Raw genomic sequence first — 13,994 nt, 5'->3', positions numbered from 1 at the left:
ATACATTTACATTTCAGAAACTTAACATTGTAGTTAGTTGTTGCTGGCATAATTAATGACACCTTCCTAGCCCTCAATGAACTAATAATACTCACTGAACGGTAGCTGAATGTAAAACCTGGGAAATAACTACAGCAATTATCTTATAAAGGTCAATTTACCGATGTTTCCTGACAATGTAAGTATGACGGCTTGGGTGGAAACACTGAACGGGTGGAGCAGCTTGGCGGGGAGGAGGGGGGGTGTGTGAGGCAAAGGCCGGGCTGCAACCAGCATCTGCAGAAGTTGGGAGGAAGGAGGAAATGACACATCTGGCTGTCCTGTCCCTGTGTTCCACTCTGAAGCCAACACGGGAACGCTGCTGGCAATCCACCCCTCTGCGGTACTGAGAACATTTACAATAAGCTTTTTAAGCACATTTATATAAACTTGCACACCTAAAAAGCAGCCCTCCAAATAAGCAGCAAGAGATTCAATTCAAGATTAGGTAATGCAATTCAAAAACTTGTCTTTTATCTTACCTAAAATAGGCTGAGGCCCCTCAGTAACTGAGGCCTGAGCTTACAAAGTGTGAAACAACTACCGTCTGCATTTGGGGATCCCTGCATTTTCATACAACACTGACTCTATCAAACCGAGCCTCCGTAACCTGAAAACCTTCTCAAAGGTAATTCCAAAGCACTGTGTATCTGGTATAAAAAGTGAATACTATAATGATTGTTCCTATAGGTATTAATATCCATTCAAAAATTCCCAAATAAAGCTCAGCAATTAACTTTTTTTTTTTTAAACTTTACTATAACATTTTGCAAATTGTTACATTAAATGAATATTCCTGGTAAGAATCGCTTCTCTACCTCGCTTTCTCGTGGTGTGTAGAACCTTGGGGGATTACTGAGCTGCAGAGTCATCATCACTTGTTATTTCATGGCAGAAGTAAATGGGACATCTAGCATTAATAGATTTAAATCTTTTAATGCTTCTTTGGCAGAGTCCAGAAGGGTCAGTGAGGGCAAGTCTTATTAATAGATCTTCTGCAAATGCTGCTTTTCAGCTACAGAGTAGCTGGAGGAGTTAAAGACCTTTGTTTAAAAATATTCTATGTTAGGCTTGGTAACAATCTGGTTACAATTTAGACACCTTAAAGCATTAAAAGTGATCTCAAATCACATGTTAGAATGTGATTCATCAAGATCTGCCCAAATGAAGGTGGGAGTGTCAACTGCAGCTGCCAGCAGTCACCAGATCTCAGCTCTGTCAGGCCCACGTTACTCCCTAAAACATCTGTGTTTGGGAGGATTTCTTGTTGGCAAGTCCTTAGTGGAGCTAAAGGAAAAATTGCTTTTTCTCAGTTTGGCTCATTTGTTGGATGGAGATTTTACCCCACGTACAGTGACTGCACAAGAAGCTCCCATGCTTTAATGTAAGACTACTGACAAAACTATGTGTACAATTTGGTATTTCAAGGGTGACTCTGAATGGGCAGAGTTTAGGTGACATCTAAGTTTTTAAAAACCAGACTGCACTGTTATTTCTTAAGGTGTCTTAAAGCAACCTCTTGCATGAGAAATGTGAGAAGTGTGCCGCTTGCCTGTTCCAACATGGTATTCACAAGGTCTTTGTCTGATCTTTTCATTGCTTTGACTAAAATTGTGAGCTATTATTGGGGGGGGGGGGAGACATTTTTTATTAAATAATGTGTAAAAGTTCACAGCATATCAAAAGCTTTTCAAAGAGCATAAGCATTTCCAAAAAGAGATGACCTGATTTGAATTAAGGTATGGTGTCAGTGCAAATCCAAAAGTTGGGCTGCGCAAAGATTCCGCTCTTGATGCTAAAGCTGTCCAGTCTGTGCCATTCTCGTGGCAATTACATGCCAATTATTTTTTTCACTCAGTTCTTGTATCGAACTTGCTCCAAACACAGACCCTTCCTGCAGAAACCTGTTAAGATTGCAATGTAATTTAACGTAAGACTACAGACAAAACTATGTGTACAATTTGGTATTGTACAAAAAGCAACCTTTCTTATGGGTAAATTTGATTTGTGGTCAAAATTTATTTTCAGCAGCTTTTGTTCGTTGCTCTTTCTGGCAAAGGTCTCCTTTGTTCTGGGGGCTCTTAGGGAAAGCTTTCCTGAGGACTTGGCTGGATTTGTATTGTTGGGGTTTCTTTAATGTAATCTTCTGGTTTAAAGCTTTCAGTTCTTACAACCTATGATTATTATGGTTTATATATATATATACATCTCCCATTCACAGCGTAGAGAAAGTACCAATGGCCTCTAGAAGCTAGCTGGAACTGGATTTTTAAGTAACAAACCCCATTTTCTGTTATTTAAAGATTATTGCCGAAGGGCTTGGTGGAATAATCAGCACTTTGGCCTCTTCCCTACAGCACCGAGGCTTTTAATTCTCTCCCGGACACCCCCCTGTTTGTACGCTGAGGCGCCCGGACCCCCGGCCGCCGCCGGCCGCCAGACCCCGAGCCGGGCCCCGCCTGCCTGCCGGCCGCGTCACCGCTGCCCTCAGCCCCTCGGCGGGCGGTGTACGCCGCCTCGATACACAGGCAACAACCCCAAACAACCCAAACCCGTGAGGTAAAAGTTCTCCCTTATCTCGGTGACATCACCTCTAACGCACCCACGGCCGCCACCAGCCGCTCCTTCACCGGCCTGAGGGGTATTTTCGTGCCCCCCCCACCTCCGCCGCCACACAGGCGCTTTCTCTCCTCCCATTGGCTCCGCCCGCCTGCTGTCGGCGGGGAGCAGCCAATGGGGCGCGGCGCGGCGGGAAGGCCCGCCCTCCGTGAGGCGGCCCGCCGGAGCGCCGAGCAGGGCGGGGGTCGGCGCCGGGGGTCGCCGCGGCGGACGGCGCCCGGTTGAGGCGGCGGCGGTGGCCGGCGCTGACGTGCGGGTGGCGGCGGTGAAGCGGCCATGAAGGTGAAAGGGCGGGGGGTGTTCCAGCCGCTGGGAGAGCGGCTGCTCCCTCGCTGCGGGGAGGGAGGAGGGGGGCGAACCGGCGCCGGTGGGACGGGCCGTGCCGCGCCGCCCTCCTCGCCTCAGCCCGCCGTCCCCCCCGCGGGCTTGCCCCGTTACCGAGGGACGCCCGGGCCGGGGGCCGCCTTGCCGCGGGGCTCCGGCGCCCCTCGCTGACTCAGCAGCCGGGCAGGGCCTGGTGCCGCCGCCTGAGGCGAGCCCCCGCCCGGCCGGCGCACTGCGGCCGCCGTGGGTGGCCGGCGGCGGCTGAGGGACCGGCGGAGCTCCGGGCGGGACGGTGCGTGGGGCTGGGCCCGTGAGGGGGCGGCGGTGGGGAGCCGGCCCGCGGGGGGCGCGGCGGGGCCGGGGGGCGGTTCGCTCCCTCAGGCGGTGCTTGGCGCCCGGGGCTGCCGCTGTGCTCTCGGGCGAGGGCCGGGGGCTGTGTGACCGCGGGTCTCCCGGTTCGGTGGGTGCCCAGGGGCGCTCGAGCCCTGAGAGCGCTGTGCTTCGTCTCAGGGTGGGTGCAGAGGTGGAATTCCAACAGTACAATTAAAAAAATATCCCTTCTGCTGCTCTCCTCATGGTCTGCCACCTTTGGTAGCATGTCCCGCTCGCACAGGTGTGTCAAGAGCAGCATAAAGCCCCCCAGCTTCTTGGGGTGGGGGTCATACTGGGCTGAAATTCTCCCTTAAAGCCAACAGCAAGAGCAGGGAAGTTCAAACGTGGTATTTTGCCCCTATAGGATGCACATAAGGTATGGAGGGAGAAGGTAGCTGATGGCAGCTTATTAGAAGAGACTTTGGAAGTGGTGACTGATGTCGTTGGAAAGGGTTTTGGTGCAGGAATTGGCAAAATTTTAATTCACTCTCAAGGGAGGGAGTTTTTGGTTTAGTGTGTGTCACTTGTGTTGGTGCTTTTCAGCGTGTCCTCATTTCTTGTACAGAGTAATAAGAGTCTAGACACTGTAATTCAATTATCAGTTAATGACACGAGTGCATAGAAAGAATCCACAGCTGACTTAAGTAGAAAATTAATGATCCCCAGGTTGCCTTACCTTTCACCTTAAAATGACTGCTTGGTAGTAAGCGTAAAGAGATTTTCTGTTTGATACTAACAACATTCACATATCCAAACAGGTAACAAAAATTTCCTAAGTATGTATTTGTTTAGTGTTGACAGTGATGTCTGAACAGTTGTTACAGGCTCTTGAATAAAGTAACTGTAAGAAGCAGGTGGTAAAGTATGGTGCAAGGGCTGTGGTAGCATCTGTTATGTCGTTTTTGTCCTCATGTGTACCTGTTGTTGCTGTGACTCCCTGAAAAGCCTGTAGTCATATAATGAAGTAAGTTAAATTCTGACAGACCTTTTTGATTCATTATTTTATTTTTCTGTTATTTGTACGTGGCTATTTTAAAATCTTTTAAATGCAAAGCTAGCGCATCAGTTTTCAAGAATATATGAAGAATTAATGTTTCTGCAACTGGAAACTTTCCCTTAAGACAAAAGGAAATATTTTGTGAAATTCCTGAGATTTTAAATTGGGAGCTCTCTTGGTTTAAGTAATTGGTTTTCAGAATGTATTTCTGGAAAGTTAATTACTCTTGCTTAACAGACTAGGATAATTATGCATAACTTGTTTTGTATAGGAAAACCTAATACTGATCCGTTTCCACATTTTGTTATGGAAAAGTAGAGAACAAGTCTTAGCTTGATGATGGTTTAATGATCACAGCTGTCTGATTACGCAGTGGACAGGCGCCAAGTGTGGATCTGCGAGAGCAGCCACGTGCTGGGGCTACTGGTGCCTTGGCTGGAGGTCAGGGAAGGGCCACTGCAGTTCATCCCCCTTGAACTCCCTTTGTAGGAAGCTTAGGGAGGTTTTTCTCCTGTGCTGGGGGTGCCCACTGCGTGGAGATTTCTTGTTATGCCTGGGATGAGTTTTGCTCTTGAAAGATCTATAAAATTAGACTAGTGAATTTAATTTGTTGCATGTATATTTGATGTTACAAGTGCCCAGTGTTGCGTGTTGTGCAACTTAGAAGCAAAATAACCAGCTGTGTTCGCTATTTTGCTGGATTGCAAGACTTTTAATGTCAGCTTACAACAGTAACAGTGAAGTGCCAGGTTTGTGTGGGTTGCAGAGATGCTTTTGATGTTCCATACTTGAAGCACTTGTGTAAAGGTGGTGTTGCAGGACATGTTTGGTCCTATGGCATTGTTTCTCACAGCTGCTCGAAACCAGAGCGAGGACTCTTTTCTTACCTTTTGTGCTCAGTGGTTTGGTAGGAGACATGCTGGCGTCTCCCCACTTACTGTGTTAAGTTCCCACAAATGTAACAGGACTGTGTTTGGTTCAGGGGAAATGTGCAATTTAATACAGAAATTAGTCTAGTTACTACAGGAATTAAAGCAGCAGCATTACTGAGCTGAAATGCCTGTTCTGGTTTAGGTTTCACAGCAAGAACTACAAGTTTCAAAAGCAATTATTTTATGTCTTCATGCTTTGGAAAAAAGGGATGCTGCCCTGGAATGAAAACCAGCACAGCTCTAACCAGCGTAGTTAAGAAAAAAAGTATGAAAAAAAAATTGTGTTTAAAGGCTGTTGTATCACTCTGCTTCCTTTCAGAAAGAACCTGATGTGATTGTTTGCCTTTTTTTGAGTAGGTTTCAGTGAGCCACATGACAGTGATTAAACATGTGACCTGAACAACTTGGGAGTCCAAATTCCAACTTGAAAGTAGAATATGCAATTTTGGTAGAGAATGTAGCACTAAAGGCTTTCAGGAATAAAAAGTAGCAATTTACTTAAGTATTTACAATTTTTTGTAGTGTTTTAAGATTAAATCATGTGACTCAAAACTGAAATCCAATCAATATAGGATAATTTCATTTAGAGTTATTTCAGTTTTTCTTGGACATTTTGTAAGACAACAAGACAGCAGGTTCAGGGGGGGTCTTGAAAAACATTGCCCTCTCAGAGAAAGTAGACTGCAACTAGTTTCTAGTGAAGATTGGTTTATTACTTTCAAGTTTGAACACACGGAAATATTTTTTTTAGAGAGAGTTTTACTGTGAGTCATACAAGAGCAGGATTAGTTCTGGAGAAGATCCTGCAGGGGACAGCTCTGCTCTAATTATGATAAATTGTTGTGTTGCTGCCTGTCATCATTTCAGGTTTTGCCTCTCACCTATGGCTGGCTGTTAGTCCCTTCCTTCTTTGCTCCACTATTGTGTTACCTCCTCAAATTCCTTACCCTTTTTGTGCGGGACTCTGCTAGAAAAGGAGTTATGAAAGCGAGCGCCTTGTGCCTGCGTTAGCCTCGCAGAAGCAAATCTTACCTACTTTGGTTTTGCAGCTGAGAAGTGGAGATTATTGGGCTGTTACAGGCATTAGTGTGCTGAATTCCTGGTGCTCCCGGGATTCACGCCACATGCTTTTGGGATGATGACAGATGGAGCTAAGTAGCTCTTCACTAGCAAGTCACATCTGATGTGGGCTTTCAGATATTAATTTTTCTTTTTTTTTTTTTTTTTTTCTTTGTGAATGTTTTCAGGCGGGAGCTACTTCCATGTGGGCTTCCTGCTGTGGATTGCTGAATGAAGTCATGGGTACCGGTGCGGTCCGTGGCCAGCAGGCTGGCTTTGGGGGAGGTGCTGGCCCGTTCAGATTTGCACCGAATACAGACTTCTCAGCATATCCGTCTCCAGCTGCGGCGGGCGCTAACATAGTTTGCAAAGCCTGTGGACTTTCCTTTTCAGTTTTTAGGAAAAAAGTGAGTATACTTCCTATTACATAGTATTTTTACTCATATGAACTGATCTGTAGGCATACTGGGAGATGAACGTGTATTTTTTCCTTAGATAAGGAAACCCGAGGCAGATAGCCAGGGAGGGAGGAAGTGCCTTATTCTGAGGTCACAGGAAATTAATGTCAGATGGGATTAGAAGTTAAGAGGTCTGATGTTCATTAACTGGTGACACATTGAATGTGGTCTGCCCTAAAAACGAGTGAGATATGTGGTTTAGCTTCAGAGTTTTAAACCTTAAAATACATCTGCTTTTGAAGATGATACCAAACATAGTGGTTGAGTACTGGAATGAACAAATCGGGTGGTGGAGAAGCTAAAAGCTCTCAGTATAGTAGCACAGCTTCTTTCTGTGAAATGCTTGAGTAATTCTGTTCATTTCCTAAGCAGGTGTAGTTCTGTTGCACTTGCAACAGCCTCTCACTTCATTTGGAGGCAGGTTAGTAGGTTAATGCAGTTAAATAAAATTGAGATTGTTAATATTATTTCTATGTGTCATGACTGTCCAGCATCATTGTTTTGTCCACACGGTGACCTAATTCTCTGCAGCTCTCTCAGATAAACATGAAGCCTCTTTCCTCAGTTCGTGTTCCTTCAGTTTTCCCCTTCCTGTGTGTCCTGTTGTTCGCATGGCAAAAACTTCATTGAATTAAGCGCTGTATAGGATAATTTTCTGAAACTAACATTAATTTACCAAAATCCTGAAAAGCTTGGAGCATTCGGATTTGTTCAGTGGATGAAAGTCTTGCCTGTTCTAGCTTTTGTATATTGTAGGGAGTCTTTTGAACAAAGCTCTCTTCAGAAATGGCATCTGGGCATTTGGGAGCATTTACTTGCCATGTGATTAATCACGTTTAAGGCTACTTTGAATTCTTTGAGTCAATTAAGAAGAAGTTTGTTCTTTAGGGTTTGGGGATTATACTGTGTTTTACATATGTGAAAAGAGCAGTGCCACTTGGTCTATTCAAGACTATTTCAACATACCATAAAATTGACTGGCTTTCAGTTTTGTTTTTTGTCTAAACTACAACTTGAGTACTTTAATTTGTTTATTCACAATGTTTTTCCACTGAAACCTCAAATCAGCTTGCAGCAGTGCTACAGAAGTGATGGACTACCTTGGAACATCTGCAAAACTATTCGACAGGGCAGTTTTCTAGACTTAAATTCTTAAAATCGTATATGTCAAAACTGACAAAGGAAAGACCAGTAGTAAATTATGTAGCCTGGAGAAGGAAGGAGCAGGGTCTAGATTTGTTTTCTGTACCCTGTGGTTGAATGGTTGTTTTCTCTTTCTCCTTAGCATGTGTGTTGCGACTGCAAGAAGGATTTTTGCTCAGTTTGTTCAGTCTTAAAAGAGAATCTTAGAAGATGTTCCACTTGTCACTTGCTGCAAGAAACAGCCTTCCAGCGACCTCAGTTAATGAGATTGAAAGTAAAGGATCTGCGTCAGTATCTGTTTCTCAGAAACATACCGACGGATACTTGCAGGGAGAAAGAAGACTTGGTGGATCTCGTGCTGTGCCATCATGGATTAGGTTCGGAGGAGGACATGGACGCTAGTAGCTTGCATTCATCACGGTCACAGACTTCGGGGTTTTTTACTCATCCATTTTCTATGTCTGTATCAGTGTCGTCTCAAGGAGAACTTGCAAACAGAAGGGAAAGCACAGGAAATGGAACACCTTTACGGGTACAATAATTAATGTGTGGTTTATGGTATAGCATAGCTTCTTTTTTTTTTTAAATTGGTAATGCATTGCTTTGAAATAAAATGCCAACTGGTACGGTTTGGGGTGGCAGGAAAAATGCCTTTTGTAATGTTCTGTTTTCAGGAGAGGTACTAGATAAGAGTACTAGTTTAGTTGATAGAGATGACTTAAATTGATAACCATCAGTAGCAAAGGAAACTTCATGTCATTGTCATCTGTCATCAGTTTGGTTTAAAGGAAAATGTTTTATAAGGAATAATGTGTTTTTATCCTGATTTAGTTTCATTTTGTCTGCAGGGACAAATGGAAACATCTTCTATAAATAATGAAGAAGAAGAAAGTGCAGAAGAGCAGGTGAGAGATGAACTATCCAAAGAACAAGTTTTTGTCATGTGACACCATGAAGTGTGTAGGTCTCTGTTAACGTGTAGTATCACGCCCTAGTTCTTTCAGAGTTGGCTGTGTCTAGCAGTGCACAGCTGCATACGCTTGCTTTAAAAAGAGTAAAACTTCAGCCAAGCTGCTGCAGCTTAATGTAGCACCAGATCTGGTGCTCTGAACTTCTTGAGGCAGTTAAAAACGTACAACTGATGTGTTTCAGACTCCTGGATTGTCCAGAAAGCGAGCGAGGGCATCTTTGTCCGATATTTCAAGTCTGGAAGACATTGAAGGGTTGAGTGTTCGGCAGCTGAAGGAAATACTTGCGTGTAATTTTGTCAACTACTCAGGATGCTGTGAAAAATGGGAACTTGTGGAAAAAGTGAGCAGACTATACAGAGAGAGTGAGGAGAACCACAAGACACGTAGGTTTATATTTTATTCTCACTTCCTTCAGACTACTTCTTATTTTCTAGTTTCCGGTAGCTGGTTCTGCCAACAGAAGGACTTGGTATCTGCTTAGCTGGGACAACTGGGAAGTGGGTTTTAACAATTGAAGGTGCAGGTAGAGTAGTTGAACGTGGTTCTGGTGATTAAATGAAGCTTTCCAGGATTCTGCTGGGGTTTTCTAAGGCTTTTTTTTCCCAAGCTCGGAGAGCTCAGCTTTCATGGTGAAGGTAAAATTGCACAACTGAGAACCAGTTCCTCAGCGAACATGAAACTTGGCACCCCCACGTCCTTTATTAGGTTTCACAGGGCATTGGGGAGGGAGCTGCTCAGTAGCCGTCAACAGACCAAAGCAATTCAGGTCTTTTACTGCGGTACAGAATTAAAAGCTACAGTGGCAGAAGTCCAAGTTCAAGTGGTTTGGTGTTGGTCCATGTTTTGTGATCAAGTGGTTCTGTGGCTGCTGCTCAGTGACGGGTATTGTTCTGCCTGCTGTTACACTCAACAATGAGGCTGTGTGACTGCAGGACAGCCACAGGCTGATTCCTGGGTGTAACGTATAATCTGAGGAACAACTTTTTGATGTCATTACCAGCTGGAAAAGGGCCTGCCTGGCTCGCCATTCCTGTGTCCAGCAGCCAGGCTGTACAGAACAGGGGACTGTGACTGGAAAAAGTCAATAGCCCTGGGCCGCTGCATGGCCACTGCAGGACCCCACAGTTCGGTGTGAAACAATCGGCTCAGTGTGTGGAGGGGGATGGGGAGGGTGGGGGATGGTCAGCGAATGTCAGAACATGGCTGAGGCGAGGCCCTGGGTTCAGTCATGGCTTAGAATTGAAAGCCTGGCTGAAATCAACCTTCAAGCTCAGGCATCGGTTTATTTATTTATTTTTAAACAAGATCTGGCAGAACATTTGGTTATTGATAGGGGACGGTGGCTGTTGGCAATGGAACTTGACAGGTTTTATTCAGTTCTGCCACATTTATGGCCTACTTAAGGCTTCCACTTCCCAGGCTGCTTTATTATTATTATTGTGTTTAATCCTCTGAGGACAGTGTGCTGGCAAACAGAGCAAGCTCAGAGATGGAAACCCAACATGCTCGGAATTCTAACCTAGCGGGTTATTTCAGTTACTATGTTCTGAATTGGAAATGCTCTTGGAATTTAAAGCATGAAGCCAAATATTTCCAATGTTCATTTAGGGGCTTCCTAGTTCTTGTTTCTTTTGCTTTTTTGAAGAAATTAACTGTTGTGAGCGGGAAGCGGCACTGCCTGCTGCTGAATTAGCTGCTCTGTGTATCTTAGCAGTTGCCCAGCTAGAACCGAGCTGGTTTCCCAGGGCCCGAGTGCCTGACCTCCCTCCCTGTTGGTTTGCAGAGGGTGAGAAGATGCAGCTGAACGAGGATGACGATAACCTGTGTCGGATCTGCATGGACGCCGTCATCGACTGCGTCCTGCTGGAGTGCGGCCACATGGTCACTTGCACCAAGTGCGGCAAGAGGATGAGCGAGTGCCCCATCTGCCGACAGTACGTTGTGCGGGCTGTGCATGTGTTCAAGTCCTAACCCCGCTGTGGGTGGCTGGAGTCGCCCTTCCAAGATTTCTGAGGGCAGGAGTGCGAACCCCAGGGTGTCTGTCGGCTTTGTAGTTCTCAATAAACGCAGCATTTTGAACATCAGGATCTGGAAGTTTGTGAAACACTTTTCTACAGCATACCGGACCCTGCGCTTGGGCAGTGCGACACGATGCTGGTGTGTGCGGTAATAGCGCTGCCTGATGCTACCTTACAACCCCCAAACTGTTTGAGTCAAACTGTTTACAGCAGTTCTTGCTCTCTTCTGAAGAATATCGCCTCCAATTATTGCGTTCAGTACTCAGCATCTGGTCAGGAAACACCTCTGCTTGACCGTATTAGCCTGTTACCTTGTCTAGTGCATTAGAAGCAATGAATATCAGTTGAATATTCAGCTTTTATGTAATTATAGAATGTAACTGTTCTGACACTGTCCCGGCAACAGTGTGAACAGTATCAAATAATGACTGTAGACAGCACTGCCATTAACTGTACCTGCACAAAGCCCTGAAGCAATCTATTTTATATTTTATGCCAATTGCTTCTTTCCAAATGTCTGTTGTTACACACGTACTGTCTGGGCCCTCCTCTGTACAGGTACAAAAAGCTCCATTGCTTTGCAGGGCTCTGCCACGTGGCATCCAAATACCAGTTACTTAAGTGTTTTTTAGTTTAGGAATAAAATATTTTTTTAAGAAGGGGTATAGTAATCCATACTATTGTGATCCTTAATCTGCTCATGCCTATTGTAACTATTAATCTTAATGTGTGATGATTGTACTCCATGTGCCGACAACCTGATGTTACTGTGAATACTAATCAGGGTGATGACACGATGTGCTGCTGATATGTGGAATGTACGGTGTTACTGACCTGCACTGCAGAGGGGAAACGCAGCATTTGTTTGAAACCTCATTTGTTCAGAGACTTTTCACCCAGGCTGAGCTTCCTGGGGGCTGCGGTGCTGCAGGCAGTGCCCCCAGCGGGGTAAAAGTGTCCTCTCCAGCAAGGATGTCCAACTGGGCCTTGGGGGATACCTGTGACATGGCCGGGGGAGGAACAGCAGCTGGGACAGCTCATGTTTTGGGGACAGGATGCCCATGGCCAAGCTGGTGTTTAAGCTCACTGTAAGAACAGGAGGTGGCCCTGGCTGGTTATTCTTTGAGCAGGGTGGGTTGATGGCACTGCAGTTGCTCCTTTGAGTTTCCCACCTGCCAGGGAAGTGCCAGGGCCAGGTTCTGCCTGGGCTGCAGCCCCTGGAGCTCTTACCTCTGCCACGCTCTCCTGCCTGTTCCTCATCTTCTATGTGAAAAATTCAGCTGGCTTGAGAAGGTAGCTCTTGCACATGAGATACACAGCCTGGAGCTGCTGCTGGTTATTTTTCAGAAGGGAGCAAACCTCTCCATGGCTTTATTTTTTAGAAGTAACTTTTTAATGGTACTTAATTGCTGGAGTCTCTGTTCTGTAAGCTAATGAAGAAAACCATACCCTATATGTTAATTCCATGCTGATAATTTCATTAGCCACACAAGCTCAATAAAGATTTGTGATGGGCTTTCTCAGCCTCTGTCTCTTTTCTTGGGCAGGAGCGCTGCTGGTTACTCAGCCCCAGCTTTAACATTCTCTGAGCCTCTAGCACTGATCCGGGCAGATTCCAGCTGGAGGAAAGTCGCTGGGTGTATTTTATCCCCTCAGTGAGAATGTACTGGAAAATGCTAGCAGGGAGGCACAGGACACAGCCCAAACGCAGCCCAGGAACAGAAACCCACAGAGCCAGCACCTGTTTTTGTACAATCGTTTATACAAATTCAACAAAGGTAAAACTGCATCAGGAAGGTCTACGAAAACAACACCGTACAACAATGGCACTTATGAATGCAGAATTTTACAATCAGGAAATAACCATGTTATAAACCTTAAATGAGAACTCAACTCACACTTCAAAGAAAGAGAGACTACGTTTGACCATTTATTCTACTGCTGGACTCACTGTATAAATTAATTTTATATTGAGTACAAGAGCTCATGCTACAGAGTGAAACCCTCCTATGTGCAAAAGCTGAAATTGGATTTTTTTTAAAATTTTGAGAAAAAGGTGATTTCTATACAGATAAAAGTGTTTTACTTCAACTATAATTTACACCTTATTTCCACAACATGCTTATGTCACTTCTGAAGTATACAAAGCAGGATATAAACTTCCATTAAAACATGCTTTAAGTTGAAAGTATTAACCTACTTTTCCTGACCTGGGCACGTTTGTAGATAGATACTGTCTACGAAGTATAGGTTAAGTTCTCGCCTACCATAAGTAAAGATAAAAATTGGCAATCAAAACCGAAACACTGGTAATGCATTCAAACATTGCATAAATAATTTTTAAACAATTTTTGTACAAAAATAGTTCTGCATAATGTAAGATGTAACAAAACAAAATGTGTTAAGAAGGCAGAAATGCAGTGCATGGTCCACTTTAATGACACCAACTTTTTTTTTTGTTGTTGTTTCAAGAAATGAAAAGCAGAAATCAAATTTACACTACCAAGCACATGCTGTGGTACTTTAAATAACAGTATTTCTTGGAGATCAGTCATCTTCCGGGTGTGAACAATTACCATCAAATAACAGTCGCCTTATGAATTTGCATAAGAGCCAGTGCAGGACATCCCAGGTAGACTGAATTAGTGGCACAAGTTGAAATTCTTAACATGGGTAGTTTCACGTTGCTCTCTTCTCAACAAGAGTTGCAAAATCCAATCGCGGTATTTTCCAATATTCCAAGTTCCCAGTTGAAAATAAAATCCCTACGTGTTCTTAGTCCCTTCCCCCCCTCACCCCAGTATTTACACGTGTCCTTTAACTAACTCAGTTTTTGCAGAAGTTTTTCTTCCACTTGCCCAAACTGAACACTTACTGACATTTCTGCGATGAACTGCTCGCAGCCCTCTTTTGTCACTTGCTTGCAGTACCTCAGGTCTATCTGGCAGATGTTTCCACAGCGTTTGAAGTAAGACAGGCACTGGTCAGTAACCTTATTGCAGTCTGCAAGAGAAAAACCAAGGGGGAGAAGTTTAACAGTGCGCCTTGGTTTGCTGTCCAGC

General features: G+C 44.6%; 2 protein-coding genes across 12 annotated transcripts in view; one reads left to right on the top strand and one right to left on the bottom strand.

The window, feature by feature from the left end:
• The first annotated feature begins 2,829 nt into the window (after nt 1–2,829).
• On the top strand, nt 2,830–12,448 carry RNF34 (ring finger protein 34). 2 transcript variants are annotated; one of them, XM_040610050.1, is made up of 6 exons: nt 2,830–2,940; nt 6,531–6,749; nt 8,086–8,475; nt 8,792–8,848; nt 9,096–9,297; nt 10,698–12,448. In XM_040610050.1, the coding sequence occupies exons 1-6, from the start codon at nt 2,935–2,937 to the stop codon at nt 10,883–10,885; spliced, it is 1,062 nt and encodes a 353-aa protein (XP_040465984.1). In that variant the 5' UTR covers nt 2,830–2,934; the 3' UTR covers nt 10,886–12,448. The 2 variants fall into 2 exon arrangements, with proteins under 2 accessions (XP_040465984.1, XP_040465994.1); XM_040610060.1 differs by lacking the exon at nt 2,830–2,940 and adding an exon at nt 3,065–3,274.
• A 226-nt stretch (nt 12,449–12,674) lies between these two features.
• The window catches only part of KDM2B (lysine demethylase 2B), a 125,947-nt gene continuing 124,627 nt past the window's right edge, over nt 12,675–13,994 (bottom strand). For all 10 annotated transcript variants that reach the window (XM_040609970.1, XM_040609963.1, XM_040610018.1 and 7 more), the window contains one exon: nt 12,675–13,935. In XM_040609970.1, the coding sequence (XP_040465904.1) occupies nt 13,754–13,935 (182 nt within the window). In that variant the 3' untranslated portion in view covers nt 12,675–13,753. The remainder of the gene's footprint in view (nt 13,936–13,994) is intronic.

The sequence above is a fragment of the Falco naumanni genome, chromosome 1 (assembly GCF_017639655.2).
Source record: "Falco naumanni isolate bFalNau1 chromosome 1, bFalNau1.pat, whole genome shotgun sequence".
NCBI lineage: Eukaryota > Metazoa > Chordata > Aves > Falconiformes > Falconidae > Falco > Falco naumanni.
Note: the sequence above shows the minus strand (reverse complement) of the source record. Positions and strands in the feature narration are given on the sequence as shown.